The sequence below is a fragment of the Nicotiana tomentosiformis genome, chromosome 2 (assembly GCF_000390325.3).
Source record: "Nicotiana tomentosiformis chromosome 2, ASM39032v3, whole genome shotgun sequence".
NCBI lineage: Eukaryota > Viridiplantae > Streptophyta > Magnoliopsida > Solanales > Solanaceae > Nicotiana > Nicotiana tomentosiformis.
In genome coordinates, this window is record NC_090813.1 from 85,849,021 (window position 1) to 85,875,127 (window position 26,107).

General features: G+C 38.7%; 1 protein-coding gene across 1 annotated transcript; it reads right to left on the reverse strand.

The window, feature by feature from the left end:
- Nucleotides 1-41: 41 nt before the first annotated feature.
- LOC104093042 (ras-related protein RHN1) lies at nt 42-25,322 on the reverse strand. Its single transcript, XM_070195677.1, has 7 exons — nt 25,064-25,322; nt 24,899-24,976; nt 24,502-24,669; nt 23,875-23,923; nt 22,304-22,377; nt 20,853-20,946; nt 42-403 (listed from the first exon to the last, which is right to left on the reverse strand). The coding sequence occupies exons 1-7, from the start codon at nt 25,100-25,102 to the stop codon at nt 303-305; spliced, it is 603 nt and encodes a 200-aa protein (XP_070051778.1). The 5' UTR covers nt 25,103-25,322; the 3' UTR covers nt 42-302.
- Nucleotides 25,323-26,107: the final 785 nt, after the last annotated feature.

Genomic DNA, 26,107 nt, shown 5'->3' on the forward strand with positions numbered 1-26,107 from the left:
GGCCACTCATCCATACTAATCATAAGATGGAAATGAAGAGATCGCTGGAAATTCAAATCATTTGCAAAATAGAAAAAACTAAAGAAACAAGGAGCATGACTTCAGGCTCAGGGGCTTCCTTACAACGGCTTGCCTCTTAACATAGGGAGCTTCTAAATACATAGCTTACATATTCTTACTCTATATCTCCTACTGAACCATGCTACTCACATTTCCAGACTTTCATGTTTAACATGACGAACAAGTGATAGTCCAGTCAAAGAATAGGAAAGGTTTAGTAAATTTATGAACAATGATAAATTTTAAGTACAGCATGATGTAGCTCGGGTCCCTTCTGCTGGTCTGTCTACAAGAACCATTCCTGCTGGATTTTGGGCAGGTTGAGCTCTAGGCAACCGTTTAGCTGCAAAACACCAAACTCAAGGGATCAGGACATACAAGCGAATATACAAGATATTCAACTGTTCTGACACAACAAAAATAAAAAGACCTACATAAAGTGCAAATTCTAAAAGAATAAAAATCTCATACTTCCATTAATCCTTTAATTGTGGAAAGCTAGACACCTGTTAGTCCCATCTTGAGCTCCCAAAGAGCAATCACATACAAGTTTAATAACTTAGTAAACTATATATATAAAAAGTCAGTAGTAAAGTATATACAACTTTAAAAAACTAGTAACTTTTAGAGCAGTCGCTCCCCAACTGCCCACCCATTCCTCTCAATTCCAAGGTTGCTGGATGTTACAAACCACCCCCACCCCCACCCCCTTTTTAAAGTATTGCTGTATCATCTTCTTATGGCAGGTAAATGCAGGTTTTCACCTCCTAAGGAGCTATTGCCTCCCCTGTGACCCATTCTTTGAAAAATTAATTTCGTCTCATTTAATAGGTCTTCTGGTAGTAACTTTAGATCTACCAAAATTAGTTTCTATTAAAATAGTTTCATTTTTAAAATCCATAATTTTACACATAGGATTTAGAGTATGTAAAGGCTTATAATAAATTCTATAACATATACATATTACTTCTGTACCAGTCAAATAATCATAACCATGTAATTTGATACTTAAAATTAAAGCATCCAAAGAATTTTCATCATTTAAAGAAATCTGCAAATTAGGATATACATTAAAATACACAGGGCCATAGGCCAAACTGGTTTGTACAGTCCCTATAAGGGATTTTTTCCAGTTTTGATTTCTGCCATCTCTTAGAGCTGCTATAAAACTTTCAGGTAAGCCTCTTAAAGTAAGTGGCTTGAAGGCAACTTGTATTAAACATATATGCATGAATCTATGTGTGTCCCTATAAGGGGTTAAATCACTTTCAGCTAATAGTCTAAAGGTGGCATGATCACTGTCTACAGTGATCGTCTCTTCAGTAGTTTTAACTATTAGTTTGAAACCTAGTTCTTCAAAGGTTCCTAACTGGTATATAACCTTAGGTTGGATCCTAGAAATTGTCCATTTATTAAGCAAGTCTAATTGTTGAGGTAATTCGTATTCTTCTTTCCTACTGTTTTTAACAGTAGCCTTCTTCCTAATGATATTCATTAGAAAAATAGTGTTAAACTAAGCACCTAATTCTACAGGTTAACTGGCTCTGATACCAAGGGGTTACAGGATCGCTTCTAATGGGGCTTCAGGAATAAATTACAAGAACACCAGCCATGGCTAGTTATAATCCCAACAGTAGACCCTAAACTAGGGTCCTCCTCACAACCCTTTCGCGCCTTACCCTCGGCTTAACGGGTTTCCTGAGGACCACCGGTTATATTCTTATAACCAGGGTTTACTATCAAAATTAATAACTGTCTAGACTATATTGTTCTTAATCTAAGAATACCATCGGGGTGATACAATAAAATCCTAAAAACAAAACATGCCAAGAAAGTAGACTAGTATGACTAAGTTTAACACTTAAGTATTTAACCTATCATTTAGGCTAAATGAATATCTATAGTATATTAACGACAAGAACAGAAGAAATACCTGAGACCGCGGGATTGTGGCCAAGTGACCTTTTTAATTTTTATTTTCAAAATAAATGTATTATAGAGGTAGGTTTACAAGAGAAGTTTAGAGAGAGGGAGAGTTATGCTATTATTGAGAGAGGGCAGAACGCTTGGCTAAAGCCTGCCTTCCTTAATGAATTTTAACTCTTTATATAATAAAGTTCCTAACTAAAAACAAAATTAAAAAGTTAGATGGCCGACAAGATTGGCCGACAAAGAAAAAAGAAAAAGTAATAAAACAATCAACTTTTCAAAAGTTGATTCCTCTGGTCCCATTACTTTATTAAAGTTTTGAGTCCCATGAGTTACCCCAATAATTTACTGGTGGGGCATTCAGTCTCTTTCAGACTTTAACTTTTCCTTTATTGTCTTTTGTTGCAGAAGATTCTTCTGCTCCTTCCTTCATCTTCTTCAAAAATTCTTCAATTTCGTCTAAATTGACTGGTTCTTGCTGGCTTGATTGAGCTTCTCCTGCCAGAAACATTGATTGAGCTTCTCCTGCCAGACATGTTTCTTCTTCCGAGGTATTACCCAGAGAAGTTATGGACATATTATCACATACTTCGATTTTGAAGTTTCTTGCCAAATCTTTCTTTATTTTTTCAAAGTATGACGCTAGGATCTCTTTTTTTGAAAGGGCTACTTTCGTCGTTTGAAGTTGTCTGGTAACCTTCTCGAATGGACTTAATTCCTCCATTTCTATACATGTTACATCTGTATTAGCATATTCTTCGATTTTGACTTTTCAATCTGTTCTATCAATGCTTGGCCATAAAGTTTTCCATCTTTTTCGGACAAGAGTAATTTGCTCCAGAATTTTGTATAAAAAATTCTATTCAGACTGGGCATTCCTTCTGTGATATAACCAATTTCTACATCCCATTTCATTATCCAGGGGATTGAGAATTTGATAAAAAAAATACATAGCTGCTATGCCATCGTAAAAGATATTATCTTTTTGTAAGGAAATAATTTTGGGAGATATATCTACCTATTGTTTATAAAAACTTTTAAATAACAGAGAGTTTCTAATGATGGTCCATATAATTTCCACCATTTACAAAACCAGTTTGGTATTTGTTGTCCGAACATATTAGAACACAATTTGATAAACTATGAGTGTTTCCTATGAGAATTCTCATCTAAGAAAGTTTTATTAAAACTCTCAATATAATCCCAGTAATTGAATTTGACTGCAACTTTCTGTTCAGGATGGGTATATTCCATTTCCTTTAAAGTACTAACTCCCCACTCAACTGAGGCTAATACTTTTTTAATAATTATTTTAGAGAAATTATCAATTCTCTTAGTAGTAGCAGGATAAAAATGCTGAATTTCAGCTGATCCTATGGATGAGAGTATTATCTCATAATGCATTCTGTATTTGTATACAAGAGTAACATATGATACTGTATCAAAATATCTTGTCATTAACTGCTAAGGATTATCCTTCCATTTAAGGTCGGATTGCTCCAAAAAATTATTAATTCTTTTTACTTCTAATTGTCGTCTCTCATTGAGACGATATCATCTCTTGATTTAGCTTAATCTCATTACATAAAGCTAAACCTTCGTAATGCATACACTAAATAATTTACCGTATGAATACTGATTATAATCAATACTCATTGATGTTCCTCTAAGGGTCTTTCTAACCCTTTCAGCAAAAAGTGGAGGGAGTTCATCGATAAATTTGGACTTCCAGTGAGTGCTATTACACTCTGGTAATTCCATTACCCTAGATAAGAAAACATTTTTATACCATCTAAAAGATGTTAAGGTTTTACACTTACGCTTTTGGAGCATGGTCCTAATGGTTTCACTATTATCAGATCATCTTCCTGAGAAATGTTCTATAATATTCATAATTAAACAATAAAGAGTATTCTGGACATCTTGTCCATCTTCCTGTTTAACAGAATTCATAATAATGTCTCTGGTCACCTTTAAGGTAATTATCTCACCAACCTTTAAGTTGACCAGTAAAACCGGCTACTATCATTTCTGCTATAGCCTTTTCAGTATTCTTATTAACTTTACATATAGTGTTATACATAAGCATTCTATGTATTGTCGTATAAATTTGCCTATCTGTAAGGTCATCTAGGTTCCATTCATAGATGTTTGCGCCATTGTAACCTTGATGGTAGTGGTCACTATTAAGTTCTTCTAGGAATGGGGTTGGTCTAGGATAATAGAACATCCTTTGGACTGGTTTTCGAGCATATTTTTCAGAGATCTTATTAATCTCATCTGAGACTCTCAGTCTCTTATCTTCATCAGATAGATGCTCTAAATTTAGAGGGTTTATTCTAAATTTTCCAAATTTCTTTTCTAATAATTGTTCAAGGATTTCAATATTATTGATTTTAAAATCCTTGACCTCAGGAGGGGGTTGAATACTAGTGGTAGCGATTTGCTCTTTACCCTTGGTATTCTTCTCAGTAATTTTTTGGACTTCAGTAATTAACTTATCCAATCTTTCATGTATAGAAGCAATTTGTTAACCCAGATTACTAACATAAATATTAGTATATTTATTCTGCGTGAGCATAGTATTCAAATTCTTAGCAGTTATAACAGCAGTATCATTTTCAAACAATTTTGAAAAAGCAATAAAATAAACTACTTTATCCTTTTCACCTATTTGAAAAGATTGTTGTGGTGGAAAAACTGATTTTGTGATTTCTCCACTAGTGAGCTTATAATCTCTTTCTAAAACTGAAATATAGTTATGAACATATTTCGACATAAACCAAGGAACAAAAGCAATGATTTTATTATGCTTGTTGATGTCATTATAAAAATCATCTTGAAAGAAAGTTCTTGTTTCTTTATCAAAATTATCAAAAAAACAATTTCTGAAAAGTTCTCATCTGGGTTTTTAAAATTCTTCACAAATTCTTTTTCTTGCCGGTGATCCCGGACTAAAATCTATTTGGTTTCTATCCATCAAAAACATTTGGAAAATCCATATCGGATTGAGTTGGGTCAGGGTCAGAGTTAACCTTAACAATATTATCCTGACTAATTTTAATATGATCAATTCTATTATTATCATTCTAATTTGTGAAATAGAAGCTCTAGATGGAAAATCTACCACATAATCAATTGGAGAAACATAAGATGAGTTGGACCTAGTTAGTCTAGACGATGAACTCATATTATCAATTTGAACGGGTTCATTGAACCTGATCTTAATAGTTCCATCAACACCTTGATTTATTTAGAAAGATTATAATTAAGAATGGTTTAGTTATATCTAAACCCAAAATGTCTCTTTTTCAAATTAATATTAGATTTCTTGGTCATAATATTAAAAATGGAAGAATTATTCCCATTAATAAAAGTATTGAATTTGCTTCTAAATTTCCTAATATAATTACTGATAAGACTCAACTTCAGAGATTTTTAGGAAGTTTAAATTATATTTCTTAATTTATACATGATATTGCTAAAGATACTGCTATTCTTTATGATAGACTAAAGAAGAATCCTAAACCATGGACCGATAGTCATACAGAATCAGTCAAAAGAATTAAACAGAAGGCTAATAATTTTTCATGTTTAACTCTTGCTAACCCAAGTTGGGCAAAAGTAGTTGAAACTGATGCCTCGGATATTGGGTATGGAGGAATATTGAAACAGTGCTCTTCTATAGATTAAAAAAGAGTATCTCGTTCAATTTTATTCGGGAAAATGGAATAACTCCCAAAAGAATTATACTATTGTAGCTAAGGAAATCCTTGCTATAGTAAAATGTGTTATGAAATTTCAAACTGATTTATATAATCAGAAGTTCTCAATAAGAACAGATTGACAAGCTGCAAAGTTTATCTTTAATAAAGATTTCAAACATGATGTGTCAAAACAAATATTTGCAAGATGGCAAGCATTGTTGGCTCCATTTTATTTTCAAATAATTTATAAAAAAGGAATAGATAATAGCCTTCTTGATTTTCTCACTCGAGAATATTTGAGTTAATCATTTCTTTTTATGATTCAGGATATGAGGCCTACATACAGACCTCCTTGAGGAAGAGAAAGAGGAAATGGTAAAGGTAATATACTCGCCCAAATGGGAAATCGACAACTGGTAGCTGCTAATATAGCAGAAACCTCGGGCGTTAATACAGAAAACCCTATGTACAAGGAATTCATGGATTTCATAAAATCCAAGCAAAAGGAAGGTAATACCTCAACTTATTCTTCTGTTATAACATAAGAAGCCATGAAAATTTGGAGGTTTATAACCGGAAGAAGAAAAAAGAATTAATAATTCTTTTTGAGAAATCCGACCTTAAATGGAAGGATAATCCTTGGCAGTTAATGACAGGGTATTTTGATACAGTATCATATGTTACTCTTGCATACAAATACAGAATGCATTATGAGATAATACTCTCATCCACAGGACCAGCTGAAATTCAGCATTTTTATCCTGCTACTACTAAGAGAATTTATAATTTCTCTAAAATAATTATTAAAAAAGTATTAGCCTCAGATGAGTGGAGACTTAGTACTTTAAAGGAAAGGGAATATACCCATCCTGAACAGAAAGTTGCAGTCAAATTCAATTACTGGGATTATATTGAGAGTTTTAATAAAACTTTCTTATATGAGAATCCTCATAGGAAACACTCATGGTTTATCAAATTGTGTTCTAATATGTTCGGACAACAAATACCAAATTGGTTTTGTAAATGGTGGAAATTATATGGACCATCATTAGAAATACTCCCTCCGTTATTTAAAATTTTTTATAAACAATGGGTAGATATATCTTCCAAAATCATTTCCTTACAAAAAGATAATATCCTTTACGATGGCATAGCAGCTATGTATTTTTTTTATAGAATTCTCAATCCCCTGGATAATGAAATGGAATGTAGAAGCTGGTTATACCACATAAGGAATGCCCAGTCTGAATAGAATTTTTTATACAAAATTCTGGAGCAAATTACTCGTCTGAAAAAGATGAAAAACTTTATGGCCAAGCATTGATAGAACAGATTGAAGTCAAAATCGAAGAATATGCTAATGCAGAGATAACATATATAGAAATGGAGGAATTAAGTCCATTCGAGAAGGTTACCAGACAACTTCAAATGAAGAAATGAGCCATTTCAAAAAAAGTGATCCTAGCGTCATACTTTAAAGAAATAAAGAAAGATTTGGCAAGAAACTTTGAAATCGAAGTATGTGATAATATGTCCATAACTTCTCTGGGTAATACCTCGAAAGAAGAAACATGTCTGGCAGGAGAAGCTCAATCAAGCCAGCAAGAACCAGTCAATTTAGACGAAATTGAAGAATTTTTGAAAAAGATGAAAAAAGGAGCAGAAGAATCTTCTGCAACAAAAGACAATAAAGGAAAAGGTAAAGTCTAAAAGAGACTGAAGGCCCCACCAGTAAATTATTGGGGTAAGTCATGGGACCCAAAACATTAATAAAGTAATGGGACCATAGGAATCAACTTTTAAAAAGTTGATTGTTTTATTACTTTTTCTTTTTTCTTTGTCGGCCAATCTTGTCGGCCATCTAACTTTTTAATTTTGTTTTTAGTTAGGAACTCCATTATATAAGGAGTTAAACTTCATTAAGGCAGGCTTTAGCCAAGCGTTCTACCCTCTATCAAGAATAGCATAACTCTCCCTCTCTCTAAACTTCTCTTGTAAACCTCCCTCTGTAATACATTTATTTTGAAAATAAAAATTAAAAAGGTCACTTGGCCACAATTCGGCGATCTCAGGTATTTCTTCTGCTCTTGTAGTTAATATACTATAAATATTCATTTAGCCTAAATGATAGGTTAAATACTTTAAGTGTTAAACTTAGTCATACTAGTCTACTTTGTTGGCATGTTTTGTTCTTAGGATTTTATTATATCACCCCGATGGTACTCTAGGTTAAGAACAATATAGTCCAGGCAGTTATTAATTTTGACGGTAAACCCTGGTTATAGGAATATAATCGGTGGTCCTCAGGAAACCCGTTAAGCCGAGGGTAAGGTGCGAAAGGGTTGTGAGGAGGACCGTGGTTTAGGGTCTACTGTTGGGATTGTAACTAGTCAGGGCTGGTCTCATCATGTCACTCCCACCCCTAAGAGATCTCCTGAAATTGTAACTATAGGACTATAAAATAGATAGTCTCTCTATCCCCCGTCCCCAACCAACCCCACCCCACCTTGTATGTAAATAATAATCCATAAATACATAATCGGACTACAAATGGAAAAATACATGTTGCACAAAAAAATTAAGTGAAGTTGGTGTGCTAGAAAAAAGGTCACGGTCACGTAAAATGAGTAACCTTCAATAGTTGGACGGAGGGAGTATTGTTTGGAAAAGTCTGCTAACAAGTGCTCCACGTTAATTCAATAATTGACAGTTCCATTCATATTTTTTTATTTGAGGCGACGCTATAAATAATAGTGTTGCAACTTCTAACTACGGTATCTATTTTGCAAGTGAGAACAAATATCTATTTAGTTTTCTCTTTCTTTTTAATTAGGTTACACTAATCAGTTGCCCTCAAACTAAATGCTCTGTAGAGTTGACCATCCACAGTCCGAGGTGGTAAACTATAATTGGTAATCATTAAAGGGGTAATTTGCAGAGCCCTGATCCTTGAGGGGAGGAATAGGCAGCACTTACGCCCTTGCTAGAGCTCCTCCTGTACAGTAGATGTGATGGCAATTCCAATAGAAGCCCCGTTCCTATTTGATGTGCTAGTGGAAACAAACAGCAACAATTATCAACTATCCACTGGTCATACAGCAAAAATGTCTGTTACCAGAAACTGCCCTGGAAGTTAACCTAGTGTTTAACATATTACCGGGAAACAAACATGGATCCAACTATTTATTTATTTTTAAAAAAAAAATTTAATGTGACTAAAAATATCCAATCTCTTGAGATCACGATTACTCCAATCTCGAGTCATGAGCAACCGAGTTTAAGCTCAATGACAATAAGTTTGGAGTGAGCCATGCATGCTTAGGTCCGAGCTCCAAGAAAATCAAACTTGGTAGTGGTGTATATACTTTCATAACAACTCATTTTATTTTATTTTTTTGGGGGGGCGGGGCGGGGGTTCTTTGGGGGGGATCCATCTTAGTAGTGACTCTTTCACTCTTTTATGGTCTATCAGATGCTCCAGCAAAAAAGTTGTCTGGAACCTGGGAATTAACATGTTTTACCACTATTACCATTTTGGTTTACATGTGACATCAGCAGACTATGTTCATAAGTTGTTGAAATAGATAGTGTGGAACCCGTGAGAAGGCACGGGAGAAAATATGTTATTGATATTGGATGATAAATACAATACAAGAGGTCCATATTTATAGCTATACACTACAAGGAGATATTACTCCTCTTCCAATGTGGGACAAGACTACACTATACATATTTGTAAACTAACACTCCCCCTCAAGCCGGTGCATACACATAATATGTACCGAGCTTGTTACACATGTAACTAATACAAGAACCAGTAAGAGACTTAGTGAAAATATCTGCTAGTTGATCATTCGACTTTACAAACTTTGTAACAATATCTCCTGAAAGTATTTTTTCTCTGACAAAGTGACAGTCGATCTCAATGTGTTTAGTCCTCTCATGGAACACCGGATTTGACGCAATATGAAGAGCAGTTTGGTTATCACACACTAGTTCCATCTTGCTGATTTCTCCGAACTTTAACTCCTTGAGCAACTGCTTGACCCAAACTAACTCACACGTCGCCATAGCCATGGCCCGATATTCGCCTTCGGCGCTAGATCGAACAATTACATTCTGTTTCTTACTCTTTCACGAGACCAAATTACCTCCTACTAGAACACAATATCCAGACGTAGAACGTCTATCAAAAGGTGATCCTGCCCAATCAGCATCTGTGTACCCAACAATCTGCTCGTGGCCTCGATCCTCGAATAGTAATCCTTTGCCTGGAGCTGACTTTATATATCGAAGAATGCGAACAACTGTATCCCAGTGACTATCACAGGGAGAATCCATAAACTAACTTACAACACTCACCGGAAAAGAAATGTCAGGTCTAGTCACTGTGAGGTAATTCAATTTGCCAACCAACCTCCTATATCCTCGTAGGGTCTCTAAGAGGCTCCACCTGTCCAGGCAGAAGCTTAGCATTCGGATCCATAGGAGAGTCAATAGGTCTGCAACCCATCATTCATGTCTCCTCAAGAACTGTGAAATAACAATACCTGAGCTAGACTGAGCGACCTCAATACCTAGAAAATACTTCAATCTGCCCAGATCCTTAGTCTGGAAGTGCTGAAAGAGATGTTGCTTCAGATTAGGAATATCAACCTGATCATTACCAGTAATAAAGATATCATCAACATAAACCACTAGATAAATACACAGATTAGGAGCAGAATGCCGATAAAACACAGAGTGATCAGCCTCACTACGAGTCATGCCGAACTCCTGAATAATTGTGCTGAACTTACCAAACCAAACTCGAGGGGACTGTTTCAAACCATATAGTGACCTGCGCAATCTGCACACACAACCATTAAACTCCCCCTGAGCAACAAAACCAAGTGGTTGCTCCATATAAACTTCTTCCTCAAGATCACCGTGGAGAAAAGCATTCTTAATGTCTAACTGATAAAGAGGCCAATGACGCACAGCAGCCATGGACAAAAAGAGACGAACAGATGCTACTTTCGCCACGGGAGAGAAAGTATCACTATAATCAAGCCCAAATATCTGAGTATATCCTTTTGCAACAAGACGAGCCTTAAGCCGATCAACCTGGCCATCCGGGCCGACTTTGACTGCATAAACCCAACGACAACCAACAGTAGACTTACCTGCAGGAAGAGGAACAAGCTCCCAACTGCCACTCGCATGTAAAGCAGACATCTCGTCAATCATAGCATGTCGCCATCCTGGATGAGATAGTGCCTCACCTGTAGACTTAGGGATAGAAACAGTGGACAAAGAAGATATAAAAGCATAATGAGGTGACGACAGACGATGATAACTTAAACCGACATAGTGGGGATTAGGATTAAGTGTGGATCGTACACCTTTGCGGAGTGCAATTGGTTGATTAAGAGGAGACAAGTCTGCAGTAGGTGGAGAATCTGATGCGGGGCGTGAATCACCTGGGCCTGATGCTGGATGTGGACGATGATGATAAGTCAAGAGTGGTGGAGCTGCAGAAGGTTGAACTGGATTATGCGGAGGAACTGGAGCTATAGGTGGTGGAGCTACAACCGGAGTTGTAGGTGGTGGAACTGGAGTTATAGGTTGTGGAGCTACAACTGGAGCTGTAGGTGGTGGAGCTGGAGTGACTGAATCTCCAAAAAATGAAACTGGTAATACCTCAGAAATATCTAAGTGATGACCTGAACCTGTGAAGTATGATTAGGTTTCAAAGAAGGTAACATCAGCGGACATAAGGTACCGCTGGAGGTCAGGAGAGTAGCATCGATACCCCTTTTGTGTTCTAGAGAAACCCAGAAATACGCACTTAAGAGCACGAGGAGCTAACTTATCTGTTCCTGGAGTAAGGCTATGGACAAAACAAGTGCTTCCAAAGATACGGGGTGGAAGAGAGAACAAAGGTAAGTGGGGAAACATGACAAAGAATGGAACTTGATTCTGGATAGCTGAAGATGGCATACGATTAATAAGAAAGCAAGATGTAAGAACTGCATCCCCCAAAAAACGCAACGGAGCATGAGATTGTATGAGTAGGGCACGAGCAGTTTCAATAAGATGTTTATTCTTTCTTTCAGCTACCCTATTTTTTTAAGATGTGTACGGACAAGATGTTTGATGAATAATCCCATGAGATTTCATAAACTGCTGAAATGGGGAAGACAAATACTCTCGGGCATTATCACTACGAAATGTGCGAATAGAAACCCCAAATTGATTTTGAATTTCAGCGTGGAAGGTCTGGAAAATAGAAAACAACTCAGATCGATTTTTTATCAAAAATATCCAAGTGCACCTGGAATAATCATCAATGAAACTGACAAAGTAGCGGAATCCCAAGGTAGAACTGACCCGACTAGGACCCCAAACATCTGAATGGACTAAAGTAAAAGGTGACTCTGCTCGATTATCAAGACGTCGAGGGAAATGGGAGCGGGTATGCTTACCGAGCTGACATGACTCACACTCTAAAGCTGACAAGTGAGATAAACCAGATACCATTTTCTGAAGTTTTGACAAATTGGGATGTCCCAACCGTTTATGTAATAAATCTGGTGAATCAGTAACAGGACAAGTTGTAGAAGGAAGACAAGATGTGAGTCCATGTGATTTAGTAAGGATAAGGTAATAAAGTCCATTTGATTCATGCCCGGTACCAATGATCCGCCCCGTACTGCGTTCCTGTATAAAAACATGGTCATCAAGAAATAAAACAACGCATTTAAGTGATTTGGCTAGGCGACTAACAGCTATGAGATTAAAAGGACTATTGAGAACATAAAGGACTGAATCTAAAGGTAAGGAAGTAAGTGGGCTTGCTTGACCTATTGCAGTTGCCATGGTTTGAGACCCATTGGCCATTGTGACTTTTGGAAGAGATTGAGAATATGAAATAGTAGTGAAAAGAGATTTGTTACCAGAAATATGATCTGATGCACCTGAATCAATGACCCAAGACTCAGAGGATGAAGATTGGGAGAAACAAGTCACGCTATTACCTGTTTGAACAACAGAAGCTATCTCAGAAGATGTCTGCTTACATGCTTTATACTGAAGGAACTCAATATAATCTGCTAAAGAAACCATCCGACTATTCAAAGCATCGGTTCCCATGTCGCTACAATTTGTAGTAGTAGGGTTAACTTGAAATAGTGGAAATAAGTAACTCCTGTGAGAAAACTGAAGAGATAGTTGAAAAACACTGTTTACAGCAGGGAAACAGAATATTGTTCTGCGCCGGAACACTGTTCACGCCGGAAACACTGTAGCTCGCCGGAAAATTCCAAAGTTGTCGGAATTTGTCATAACCAGGATGGATAGACTCGGAATTCCTTTGCGAGCAAGCTGTCCTGAAGAAGCTTCGCGAAAAATGGCTGGAAAGTGGCCGGAACCCTCGCCGGAAAAGTTGTTGTTGCCGGCACGTGGAGGAGCGTGGCGGCTTTTCTGCCGGATAAAATTTCAGGGGTTGGTCGTCGGAGGGTGATCTACCTCGTGGTTGTGTTGGTTTTAGCACAACACCGACAGAAAGTGACTTTCACTTAGACAAGCCTTAGGTCACCGGAAAAATTGCACGATGACTAAGTTCTTTCTTCCCGGTTAACGCTGGAATGACGCACATCGATCTTTTCTCACTAATGCTCTGATACCATGTAAGAAGGCATGGGAGAAAATATGTTATTGATATTGGATGATAAATACAATACAAGAGGTCCCTATTTATAGCTATACACTACAAGGAAATATTACTCCTCATCCAATGTGGACAAGACTACACTATACATATCTATAAACTAACAGAACCTATCTTCTTTTTTATGAGAAAGGTAACAAATGTTATAAATATCATCAGCACAAAGGTTGTAGGACAGTAGTATCGTTGCGCGAAATATTATTCTCCAGTTCTGAGAGATGTTCTGCATCTTGTCTCGCAGCAGGCACCTATTAGACTCGCGCACAGATTAACATTGCTCCTGTCAGTTTCAGAGAGTTTCTCTATGCTATCTTCTTTCTCAATCTTGCAGTTTTTGGATGATAACAAGTTCCCACAAAAAACCCTAGCAACAGCGCAACAGAGCATTCTTATGGCCGAGAATCTACCATATCTTCTTCTTCCTAAGACTCCACCACACCCATCAAGAGCCAAGCTTCCCGCGTCCAAACCCCAGTAAAGTTCTCCGGCAACCGAGCCCTCACGCGCCGCCAACTCGCCTGTTTTTCCAGCGAGATCTCAGCCACGCGCCGGGCGTGTGGCTTTTTCCGGCGACTTTTCAAATTTTTTTCTTGAGACAGCCTCTTCTCGAGGCTTTTCCGAGCCTTCCCGTGTCAGTTTCACCAAATTCCGATGACTTTTTTCTTTTTCCGGCCATTAAACCCCGAATTCTGGCGATTGATTCCTTTGTTCAATACGAGAAAACCTTTCTCCCTTCCTATATACTGTTTTCACCCACTGTGATTACGGATATTCTAACTATTGAGGCTTTTTCCAGCCAGATCTCACTTCCTCTTTCTTGGGACAGCCGCATTTAGAATATGATGGATTCTACAGAGAGAAGCTCTTTTTTCTCTCTAGAATCTAGAAAACTGGAAAACATGCCTTTTATCAAAGCTGTCTCTTGGCCATCCTTAGAACTTGGGGGAAGATGCCATCGAAAGCTCGACGTAGGGCAGGAGCCGCACTTCTCGCTGTCCGAGGAGCACACTCTTAGGCGCAAGGGTTTCTTGAAATCTAGTCTCATTGGGTCTTTCTCCAAATGGGTTGGTTCTCCAGAGGCTGTTAGGAATTGGGCAGCAGAAGCATGGAACGTCAAGAACGGGCTGAAAATATCGCAACTAGGGGCCACTCAATATCTCTTTCGTTTTATTGACAAGTCTCCAGCTTCAGAAATTCTTGTCAGAGGAAACAGGTGGTTCAATGGGAACTTCTTAAATCTAGACAGATGGGTGGAGCACGGTCGGTGTCTTGACCCTCGTTTCACTGGCGAAACATTGGTGGTCAACATGGTGGGTCTCCCGGTGCATCTTTGGCGTCTTGGCCTATTCAAGAAGATAAGGGAAATCTGTGGGGGTTTTATTGATGTCACTTGCAGTTTACACGATCTCTCGCGAGTGAGGATTGTGGTGAGGAAAAGGGGCAGAATCCCTGTCTCCACTGTGGTGGAAGATGGCTACTTGAGTTATAGGGTTTGGGTGAGCCCTGAATTTCGCCCTATTTTTATGCCTGTGATAGTGGCGGAAGAAAAGGGAAGGTCAAATAGAGGGGAGGGGAGGGGAAATCAGTCTCTGAGGGGAGGGGAGGGCTCACCCGATCACTGGATTAAGCCGGAATCAGACGTTAGATCGAGAAGAGACGGGAGGGTTGAAATTGGGGGAGGAAGACAAAATTATAACAGGAGGAGAAGACGGGAATGGGTTAGTGATGCGGGCTGGAAAGGAAGAGTGGGCCGATCCTCTTCTAATTATCATAGAGCCGGGCAAAGCTTTCAGCAAGTATAGGCCTGGGCCTCCTCACATGGGCCCAGCAATTTTTCCCAATTCCATTAGAATTGATCCTAAGGGGCCCATATTATTTCAAGATGGGCATGATAAGGCTCCTAAGCATATGGGTACAATTGTTCCTCCTTCTTCTGCCAATGGTGCTTCACACAGTGGCACTCCTTCACCGAGCTCTAGTGATCTATGCCCCCCTACGATGGCCGCTGCTGCAGGGGCAGAACCGGCTAAAGATGGTGCCGTTAATCCACGGCCCCCCGCCTCTGATAGACCCAGTTCCATCAACCCTTCACCTGCTCCTGGGTTTAGTTGTGCTGAGGTCACACTTAAAGTTTCTTCTTCTTCTGGGGAAATTGTTAAGCATGCCCCAATTGATGTCAGTGCCAGACCAGTACTTTCAGCTAATATGCCGCCAAGGGTTCCATGCTCTCTTCCTCCATGCTACCCTACTGGTGGTTCTGGACATTCCTATAGCAGCGGGGTGTTAATTTCAGAGGTTGCTGCCCCTCAAGGAAATGGTGAGATCCTTTCGGAGGTTAAAACTCCTAGTGCTAGCAATGTTATGGTCTTGTATTCCTCTGGTAGGACCAAGGAAAGGGTACATATAGAAGACGTCTGCCCAGTTTCGTCACGGATTGGAGGAGGGGATATGTCTTTCTGGATGGAGGATAAACTATTAAACTTTGGGAAGTTTCTAGGTGTTTCTGTTGAAGGGAAGGAAGATAGGGTGTTAGAACTGTTGAGGGAGATTGAGCAACAATCTCTTTATGATGGTGCAGGGAGGGAGTTGAGACAAGGTGTTAAGCAAAATAATTTAGGGGATGTAGTGGTGTACCAGAGAAGGGGCCGGGTGTGTGACAAGAAGGATGGGAGCTCGGCTAGAGGGGGTGGGGAAAAGGGGGATATTGTTACTTATGGAAGTTAAGATTCTTTCATGGAATGTGAGGGGATGAATGACCCAAACAAAAGGGCCATCATCAAAGTGGGAGTTAGAAAGAGGGGTGCTAACCTAGTTTGTTTTCAGGAGACAAAAATGAAAGTTTTGTCGGATGTGATTGTGAGGAGTGTATAGGGAGGTAGTTGGGTAAAATATAACTGGGTCCCAGCAGTGGGAAGTGTCGGGGGCATTCTTCTAATGTGGGATGATAGAAGCTTGGAGGTAAAGGAGATTAAGAAGGGAGTTTTTTCCTTAGCAGCTCTTGCCAAAGATAGAGTGAGTGGGATGGAGTGGGGATTTGGGGGAGTGTACGGACCGGTAGGAGAAGGGTCCAAGGAGGCTTTCTGGGAGGAACTGGCCATTGTGATGGGGGAATGGGACATTCCATGGGTTCTGGGGGAGACTTTAACACTATTAGATTCCCGGAGGAGAGATTAGGGTGTAGTTTGATTTCGAGGGCCATGGAAGAGTTTTCTGACTTCATCAATGATCACTTTCTCATTGACCTTCCTCTGTCAGGGGAAAGGTTTACTTGGGCCAGGGCGGAGGATTCCAACTCAAGGTCTAGACTTGATAGATCCCTGACATCGCCCTCATGGGATAAGCTGGTGCCGAATGTGCTGCAGATTCCTTTACCTAGGCTAACTTCGGATCATTTGCCTATTTTGCTAGATGGATGCAGAGGGAGGGGGGTGCGTGCTCTCTTCCGATTCGAAAACATGTGGTTGAAAGTGCCAGGATACGGTGAAAAGGTGAAAGAATGGTGGACAAGCTACGGGGTATCAGGGACACCTTCATTCCGTCTTTCGAAGAAACTTAAATTGCTCAAGGGAGATATTATTAGGTGGAATAAGGAGGTTTTTGGGAGGGTAGAGGTTAAAATGAGAGAGCTTATGCATGAATTGGGCGAAATAAAAAGAGGGGACGGGGCGAGGGAGTTAGATGAATCTGAGAAAGCGAGATTGGGGGAGGTTAAGAGGGAAATAGGCGAGTTAGCAATAGCTCAGGAGACTAGTTGGCGGCAAAAATCGAGGGCGCTCTGGTTAAAGGAGGGGGATTTGAATACCAAGTTTTTCCATAGGGTGGCGGTTGCAGAAACTTCATAGAGTCCTTAGTTGTGGATGTGGTGAGGATTGAGGGAGAGGAGGAGGTAAAGGGGGCGATAGTGGGGTTTTATGAGAACTTATATAAAGAGGAAGTTAGTTGGAGGCCGACTTTGGGGGGAATAGAGTTCAACCATATAGGGGAGGGAGACAACGAGTGGCTAGAAAGTGTTTTCGAGGAGGAAGAGGTGCACAAGACTGTGTCGAGTTGTGCTGGTGATAAGGCCCCCAGGCCTGATGGTTTCTCCTTGGCTTTCTTTCAGCTCTTTTGGGACACCATCAAGGGGGAGTTGATGGAAGCCATTGAATACTTCCATGTGAATGGTGTTTTCGAGAGAAGTATCAATGCTTCTTTTATTACTATTGTGCCTAAGAAAGAAGGTGCATCTTGTATCAGAGACTACAGGACTATTAGTCTCGTGGGGAGCATTTACAAGATTATTTCTAAAGTGCTTTCCAACAGACTTAAGAAGGTTCTTGACATGACTGTTTCGTCCTCCCAGAATGCGTTTGTGGAAGGTAGGCAGATCCTGGATGCTACTTTGGTGGCAAATGAACTTGTAGACTCCAGAAGGAAAAACAGAGAACCCGGCTTACTATGCAAGTTGGACCTTGAGAAGGCTTTCGACCATGTCAATTGGGAGTTCCTGGACTTCATTATGATGCGGATGGGGTTTGGGGCAAGATGGAGGGGATGGATCAAGTTCTGCATTTCCTCAGTCAGATTCTCTATCCTGGTTAATGGTAGCCTGTGTGGTTTCTTTGGCAGCTCCAGGGGTCTCAGGCAAGGTGACCCCCTATCCCCCATGCTATTCATTCTAGTGATGGATGCTCTGAGCAAAATGATGGATAGTGCGGCCGGCGGAGGCTTCTTGAGAGGATTCTCAGCTCCGATTGGGGTGCTCAGTGCCCGAAGAGTCTCTCATTTGCTTTTTGCGGATGACACACTGATTTTCTGTGATGCCGATATGGATCAGTTGACCTGCCTGAAGCAGGTCCTGCAGTGGTTTCAGTTAGTATCAGGACTCAAAATCAACATCGGTAAGTGTGAGATTTTCCCGGTAGGTGAGGTTGCTAATATTAATGACTTGTCTTATGTTCTCAGATGCAAGGTGGGCTCCCTTCCCACTACTTACCTGGGCCTCCCATTGGGCGCTTCATATAGGATACTACGGTTTGGAATCCAGTGATCGAGCGGGTTGAAAAAAAATTAGCAGGCTGGCGAAAACGGTATTTGTCAAAAGGCGGTAAGGAAGTGCTTATTAAAAGCACTTTATCGAGTATGTCCACCTATTACTTATCCCTGTTGCAAGCACCGGTGAGCATCACAGAAAAACTGGAGCGACTTCAAAGGAATTTTCTTTGAGATGCGGCGGATGGAACTAGAAAGTTTCATCTAGTGAATTGGCAGACAGTCACTTCCCCAAAGAAGTGGGGTGGACTTGGAGTGAAAGATCTTAGGGTATTTAACAGAGCTTTAATGGGGAAGTGGCTGTGGAGATATGGGGTAGAAGAGCATGCTCTATGGAGGGAGGTCATAGTAGAAAAGTACGATTCCACGGGAGGGGGTTGGAGGACCAAGGCAATCACAACACCTTTCGGGTGTGGCATGTGGAGGAGCATCATGAAGAATTGGGAAGCATTCAGTGGCAACATCACTTACAGGGTGGGAGATGGAAGGAGAATCAGTTTTTGGAATCATAGGTGGTGTGGAGAGGATACTCTGAGGGTCTCCTTCCCCATGTCTTCAGAGTTTCAAACCAGAAGGAATTGATGGTCCAACAGATTCGTAAGGAGCATGAAGGGGGGTAGTATGGGACCTCTCATTCAGAAGGAACATGCAAGATTGGGAGATTGCAGAACTCCAAGATTTGTTGGCACTGCTATATGGGCAAGACAGGCCCCAGCCATCTTGTGACTCTTGGAGATGGGGCTTGCGTGGCGATGGTTTGTTCACCGCAAAGTCCTTTTACCAGAGTATGTTGGTGAGAGAGGAGACCACTTTTCCATACTCCTCGATCTAGATTCCTAGGGCGCCCACGAAGGTGTGCTTTTTTGCATGGCTAGCGGCGAGGGGAGTGATCTTAACTGCTGAAAATCTCCGAAAGAGAGGAATTACACTTGTTAGTTGGTGCTACATGTGTAAAAGCTCAGGGGAAGAAGTTGATCACCTTTTGTTGCATTGCCCTGTTTCCTCGGCTTTGTGGAGGGCAATCCTGAATCTTTTTGGTGTTCAATGGGTGATGTCAAGCACTGTAAAGGAAATGTTATATAGCTGGGCCGGTTTCCGTAGAAGAAGAAAGCAAAAGGCATGAAAGTTCGCCCCGCTAGCTCTCACGTGGATAGTATGGGGGGAGATAAATAGGAGAGCTTTTGAGGAGATTGAGTCTCCTTTTTTACATCTTAAGAATAGTCTTTTATCTTTGATCGCTTTTTGGTGCACTCATTTAGCCCCTACTTGTATAGAAGATTGGGCGTCTTTTGTAGAGAATCATGTTCTGATGTAAATTCTCTACTTTTTGGTATACTTCGTGTATACGGGAGTTCTCTCCCTTTTGATTAATACAATTTACCTTATCAAAAAAAACATGTTTTACCAAAAGAACTATTTCCTGCATCATCTCTTGTGCTTGGCGGCATGAATTGAAGTGAGCATACATCATTGCGATGAGGACTTGGGGAGAGTTTAGGTATGTAGAAATAATTGTAGTATGGGTAAGAGTTTAGGTATGTAGAAAAATGAATTACACTTCTAAAAGACTTTAGTTGTTTTCCCCTATTCAATATAACATAGTTTGCTAATTTCAGGAATTCACCATAATCAAACACCAAATTATCTAGGATAACAATCACCCCTTGATGTAAGATTGGTACAAATATCATAAACTATAGTTCTTTTTTAACATCAACACAGGTAAATTCCCACAACAGAATTCTGTAAGATCTCATAAAAATGTATGTTGCGAAAATGGTTAAACGAGAAAAGTTATGGCTTAACAAATGAGAGAGAGCACCCCATGAGCCTTTTCAAGCTTTTACGATTGAAAAGTAATGGAAAAGAGAAGGTAAATGTGAATTATTTTCCTCTCCTCTCACCAAACAACATGAAGGGAAGCACAATACTTTCACACGAGTTGAATCTTAGAAAGTGAAAAACTAAGCACCGAGGCACTAGAGGATGCCTTAAAAACTATGGTACGGGTAAACTGAGGCTCAAGCGAATAAGTGTGCTTAAGCATTAAAGCTAGATGTAGCGAGATCTGAGTGCTCTGGCTCGAGTCACTTAGGCAGCACTTCAACCCCTTGAGTGCAGGTTCAATAATAAGTCTATCTTATGACTTTTAGATTTAATAATGATTAAATGTTGTTAATGCGGTAATGCCAAAATAATATAAGTAAACAGAATGCGAAATTCGTAGGAAAAAAACAGATATAAGGATAAGCACAAGATGACAACTAGTGAAGGTAAAACTACATTTGACTTGTACCATTAAGATTCAAAAACTTGGATGCATAATTATATTGCCTGCTCTCGGTATACCATCAGAAATAAATTAAAAACAAAAAGAGCAACAAAAGGAAAACGAGAAAAGCAATGCAAGATACCTATTTCATAGAAAATATCATTGACATTCACAGCAGTTTTGGCAGAGGTCTCCATGAAAAAGAGGCCATTTTCCTCCGCATACAAGCGTGCCTCCTGTAAAGTCACCAACAACACTATATTAGAACATCGCCAAAACAATGAAGATATTGAACTACCTCAGATATTGTAGATATTAGATAAAAAAGAGACAATAAGTTAACTAACAACAAATGACTACGCGGAGTGATAAAGAGTAGCTAATTCCCTAGTCACTGGAAGTTGACTTTCCCCGCTCCAAAAATGCTACAGTAGCCATCAGAAGCTAAAATTCAGTGATCCCATTATTCATCCTGCTCTTCTACAATTCAGTGTAGACTTTGGTCTCTTATCCAACTCAACTTAAGAATAACGATTTCTAGTGATCTCCTTTAAGAATTTTAAATATTTATGTCTTTTAGATTCCCCTCAAGAGATTAGTATTTTTAACATTCAAGGTTCTTAAAGATTACATATGATCTAAAAAAGTTTAACAACAACAAATTACATGATAGGTTAGGCGGTAGATTGAGAACTCATTCCTGTTCCGCAATTGAAGAGATCTATGTATCACCTAAGATTACACAAGTATGACCTATCTTTTAATTGCAGGAAACTTAGTTATGAAATAGCAACAACAACAATCCAGTGGATTCTCACAAATGGGATCTGGGGAGGATAAGATGTACGCAGCCTTATCCCTAAACCAAGAGGGCAGAGAGGTTATTTCCGATAAGCCCTCAGCTTAAAAAAATGAAAGAAGCATTAACAGCAAGTAGTAAGAATACAAGATATTAAGAAAATCGAAACCTTAATTATGAAATAGCATTTTCAAAAAAAATGAAGGCAGCAGACTTCTCCTTGCCCACTAATTGCCGTGGGTTAAATTTACCTAAGCCCTAAAGTAATTCCCACAAGAAACTCTATGTACGAGAGCTTAACAAAGCATAGTGCCCAAAATCCAGATAAAGGAAAAAATGTGCAGCTTAACGTCCAACATAAAAATAGGCTGATTATGATGAAGCCTCTGAATACAGTAATAGATGCAGAGGACTCAGGTAACCGACCCCAACTTGTTTGGAATTGAGACGTACTTGATTCATATTGATTCTCACCAAAATGAGTATCTCAGTTTTATATCATGCTCTAAAGCTGAAGACGAAATGCTTCTGTACCTCAAATCTATAATCCAATACATGAATGGTACCCTTTTTAAGAAACCTTAAGCAAGGGCAATTAAAAGCACTAGTAACTACTTTTTTTAACTGCAACCTTACAGATCGGAGATGTGTTTAGCTGAGACAACCAGCAATGCATAAAATCACCATCCAAGAAGTGTGATATCACAAAGACTGCTGGCAAGGACCAATTAAAGGAACCTCAAATAAGAAGATGATGGGTAATAAACATTGGATTACCAAAAGTTACAACTTACTTCTGCAGTAACCTTCCTTCTATCTTCTAGATCTGCCTTGTTGCCAGCAAGAGCCATGACCATGTTAGGATTACCTGTCGCATTGTCAGAAAACTGCTTCATTTAATTGAAAACCACGTGTAATGAAAGTCCTGGTTATTTTAAACGGAAAAGGGCCAAGACTGCCCTCAAACTATTTGATTTGGTACAAATATACCCTCCATCCACCTATTGAGCCAAAAATGTCCTCGCCGTTATCTTTCTGGCTCACTTATGCCCCTACGATTAATGGTCAATGCCAAATAAAAAAAAGTTTACTTAAATTACACGTGGCAACTTTTTATTGGTCCAATTTTAAACTATGACCCCAACTAAATAAACCCACCCTTAACCCATTTTTTTACCCAACCCAAAAATCCGACCCGCCTTAAAAAATGGCCAAACTCTTGATTGTCACAAAAAATTAACTTCTCCATCATTCCAATTCTACCACCATCATAGCTGCCATCATCCCCTTTCCTCCATAGCAAACACGTTGCCACCGCATTTTTAGTCTAGGGGAAGTTTTGATCCTTTTTCATATTTTTATCATTTCTTTATTTTACATTTACCATTGGAGCTGTCATTTTTCGAAAATATTTGTCAAAATATCTTAATTTTCACATTCAAATGTCACTTATAATGGTAAATCTTTTTTCTTTCTTTTCACATAAGATAATCAAAGAACCCATTATGAATTCATGGGCTTTAAATTCCGGAATAGTCAAGCTTTTCCTTCGCAATTGTTGTAAATTTTGCAAGCTCTTAATAAGTTGTTAGACCCAAATGGTAATTATTGTAGAAAATAAACATTGTATGGCCTAGGTACTCCTCCTCGAACGAAATCCTAATTTTACAACCAAAAAAGGACATCAAATCGAAAAAAATTAAAGATTTTTTAATCGGACCCTTTCGATTAGCAAATTATTCTTGTTGTTATTGTTCGGAAATGGAGGAATGGAGCAAACATTGTGGTGACACTGCGGTTGTTATGGAGGAAAGGGGGTGGTGGCAGCTATAGTGATGGTAGAGTTGAAAAGATGGAGAAGTTAATTTTTTTAACAACCAAGAGACTGGCCATTTCTTTAGATGGGTCGGATTTTAGGGTTGGGTAAAAAAAGGTTAAGGGTGTGTTTATTTAATTGGGGTCATGGTTTAATTGGACCAATAAAAATTTGCCACGTGTAATTTAAATAAACTGTTTTTTTATTTGGCATTGACCGTTAGTCGTAGGGGCATAAGTGAGCAAGAAAAATAACGGTGGGAGCATTTTTGGCTCAATAGGTGGACGGAGGGTATATTTGTACCAAATCGAATAGTCTGAGGGTAGTTTTGGCCCTTTTCCGTATTTTAAAACGGAACTCATATCATTAAAAGAAAAGTGACGCTAAGAAGACAACCATTCACGAAAAATGAAAAGTAACAAGATAATTTCTCCAAAGTTTTATAGACATCTTACAAAAGAGCTATTAGGATATATCCCAAAAAAAGAAAGAAGATTATAACTCCGCTTTTTTATTTATATAAAGTAGGTAGGTTGAAGGAATGAGCACCTTGCTTCTGCAATTCTTGCACCCATTTCTTTGCCCTTGCAAATGAATCCTAAATTAGCAGAAAACAAAAGACAACATCTCAATTTAGATGAATAGACATATGCATAAACATGCAGACATCCATATTACGGAGTTATTTTTTGAGAAGGAATATTACAGAGTTATGATCATGCAAAACCGAAGCAGAATCAGTAAGCAAAAGCCAAAGTAAATCCGAATAAGAATTCTCCCTCAGTAGTCTTAATTCAATAGAGAACAAAAATTATCCACTGCTCTCATTTTATGCAAAGTCCTCCCACCCCTAAGGAACAAAATTTTCCACAAACTGGGATTTTTTAAAACAGCAAACTGAAGCTACCTTCTAAATTTGTGCAAAAATGGGGACCGCCTCTTAACTGCGTTAATTTATGGACAGAGAAAGTCATTTGCAAAATAACATTAGCTTCTTTCTCCAAAATCTACCATTTTCAACCTTACAAGAACATGAAATAAAGCTACCATTATTCCAAATTTCTTTCCACATGCAATACCAGTATATCAAAAGTAAAATAAGTTAATAAGCCAACAACGACATCACTTTTATTGACCCATTTGATAGTTAATTTTCTCTTTAGGTTAGTTTCTTACCGAGCTAGTGATATCATAGACGATAATAGCAGCAGCGGCTCCTCTATAGTACATAGGTGCTAAGCTATGGTACCTCTCCTGTCCAGCAGTATCCCATATCTCAAACTTCACCGTAGCATTATTAACTGCCAACGTAGACGAAAAGAAAGCCGCACCGATCGTCGATTCCTGTATTATCAATAATAAACACGAAATAATCCAGATTAATAGGGCCAGTGCGCTTCGAATATGAGATGCTTATAACAAAGAAATCGTACCAATAATTAACATCATCGTCGTCACAGTCAATCAGTCAACCAATAATTTCATAAACTTGCTAAATAACAAACCCCTAAAAAAAGCAACATCAAAGGCTTGAAAAGGGTCAAAATTGAACGGGTAAAAGAACGAAGAATACTTGGAATTCAAGGAATTGGCCTTTGACGAATCGTATAACCAAGCTTGATTTACCAGCTCCCATGTCTCCTAACAATACCTAAAAATCAATCAGAAATTTACTATTAAAAAGATTTAAAAGCTATAATTTAAAATTCATTTGTGATACGCGGATGACAGAACTTACGAGTTTTGCATTGAGATTGTTGTGACCACTGGATGCCATGAAGAATAAATGAAATATAGATTGGTAAGAATTAGGAAGAGAAATGGAGAATTTACAGAGAGAGAAGGATCTGTTTTCTTTATGCGGAATTGAAGAAGAACTAACAAAATTCGTTACTGTCGAAAGCAAAAGAGTTGGACACGAAATGATTCCACTGTTCTTTTTGGACTTTTCTTCTCACCCACCGATCAACACTCTTTTTGTTCTTTCTTTCTTTTGGGTGATAAAACTAGCCAAGCCTAGCTGAGCCCAATAATTAAATGTGGGCCTTTTTCAGTTTTTCTTCTTATAAATACAAGCCCAACATAAACAATTGCAGTCTCGCGAAAATGTCCCCATCGACTCATGTTCTTTTTTTTTCTTTTTCCTTTTTTTTTTTTGGGGGGTGTTGGGGGGGGGGGGAGAGGGTGAGTTCTGAAGGGATACAAGACCCATCCTTAATTAAGAGCAGGGGTGTTCATAAAAACCCGAAAAACCGAACCAAACCGACCAAAAAAACGGATACTTTTTAGGTTTGGTTTTAGTTTTAATCAAAAAATAACCGAAAAACCGAACCAAACCGACTATAAAAGTAGCTATTTAAATTTATTATTACCCCTATATATATGTATATTTTTATATAAAGTTTCTAAAATTTTATTGTACATATTAGTCATTTGTATTTTTAGTCTAGTTCTTTGCTATTATAATTATCTAATTCTTTGTCTTTACATTCTAGTTTGATAGGTAGTTTTCTTTTACTAAGTACAAGAATTTATTTCATGTTAAAAATAATTGATTTTTAATTGAGTACTTAAATTATTCATCACCGTTTGATTCAATTATCATCAATATATCTTGAAAATGATAGATTTCTCAAATAGCAATTGATTTGATAGTGTTACGTTGAAAATGTAGTCGCCGGAATATGCGTTTTGTAGTGTATGTCTCATATTTAAGAAAAAAACCCGATAAATAACCGAAAAAACTGAAAAACCGACAAAAACCGAATTGATAAAAAACCGA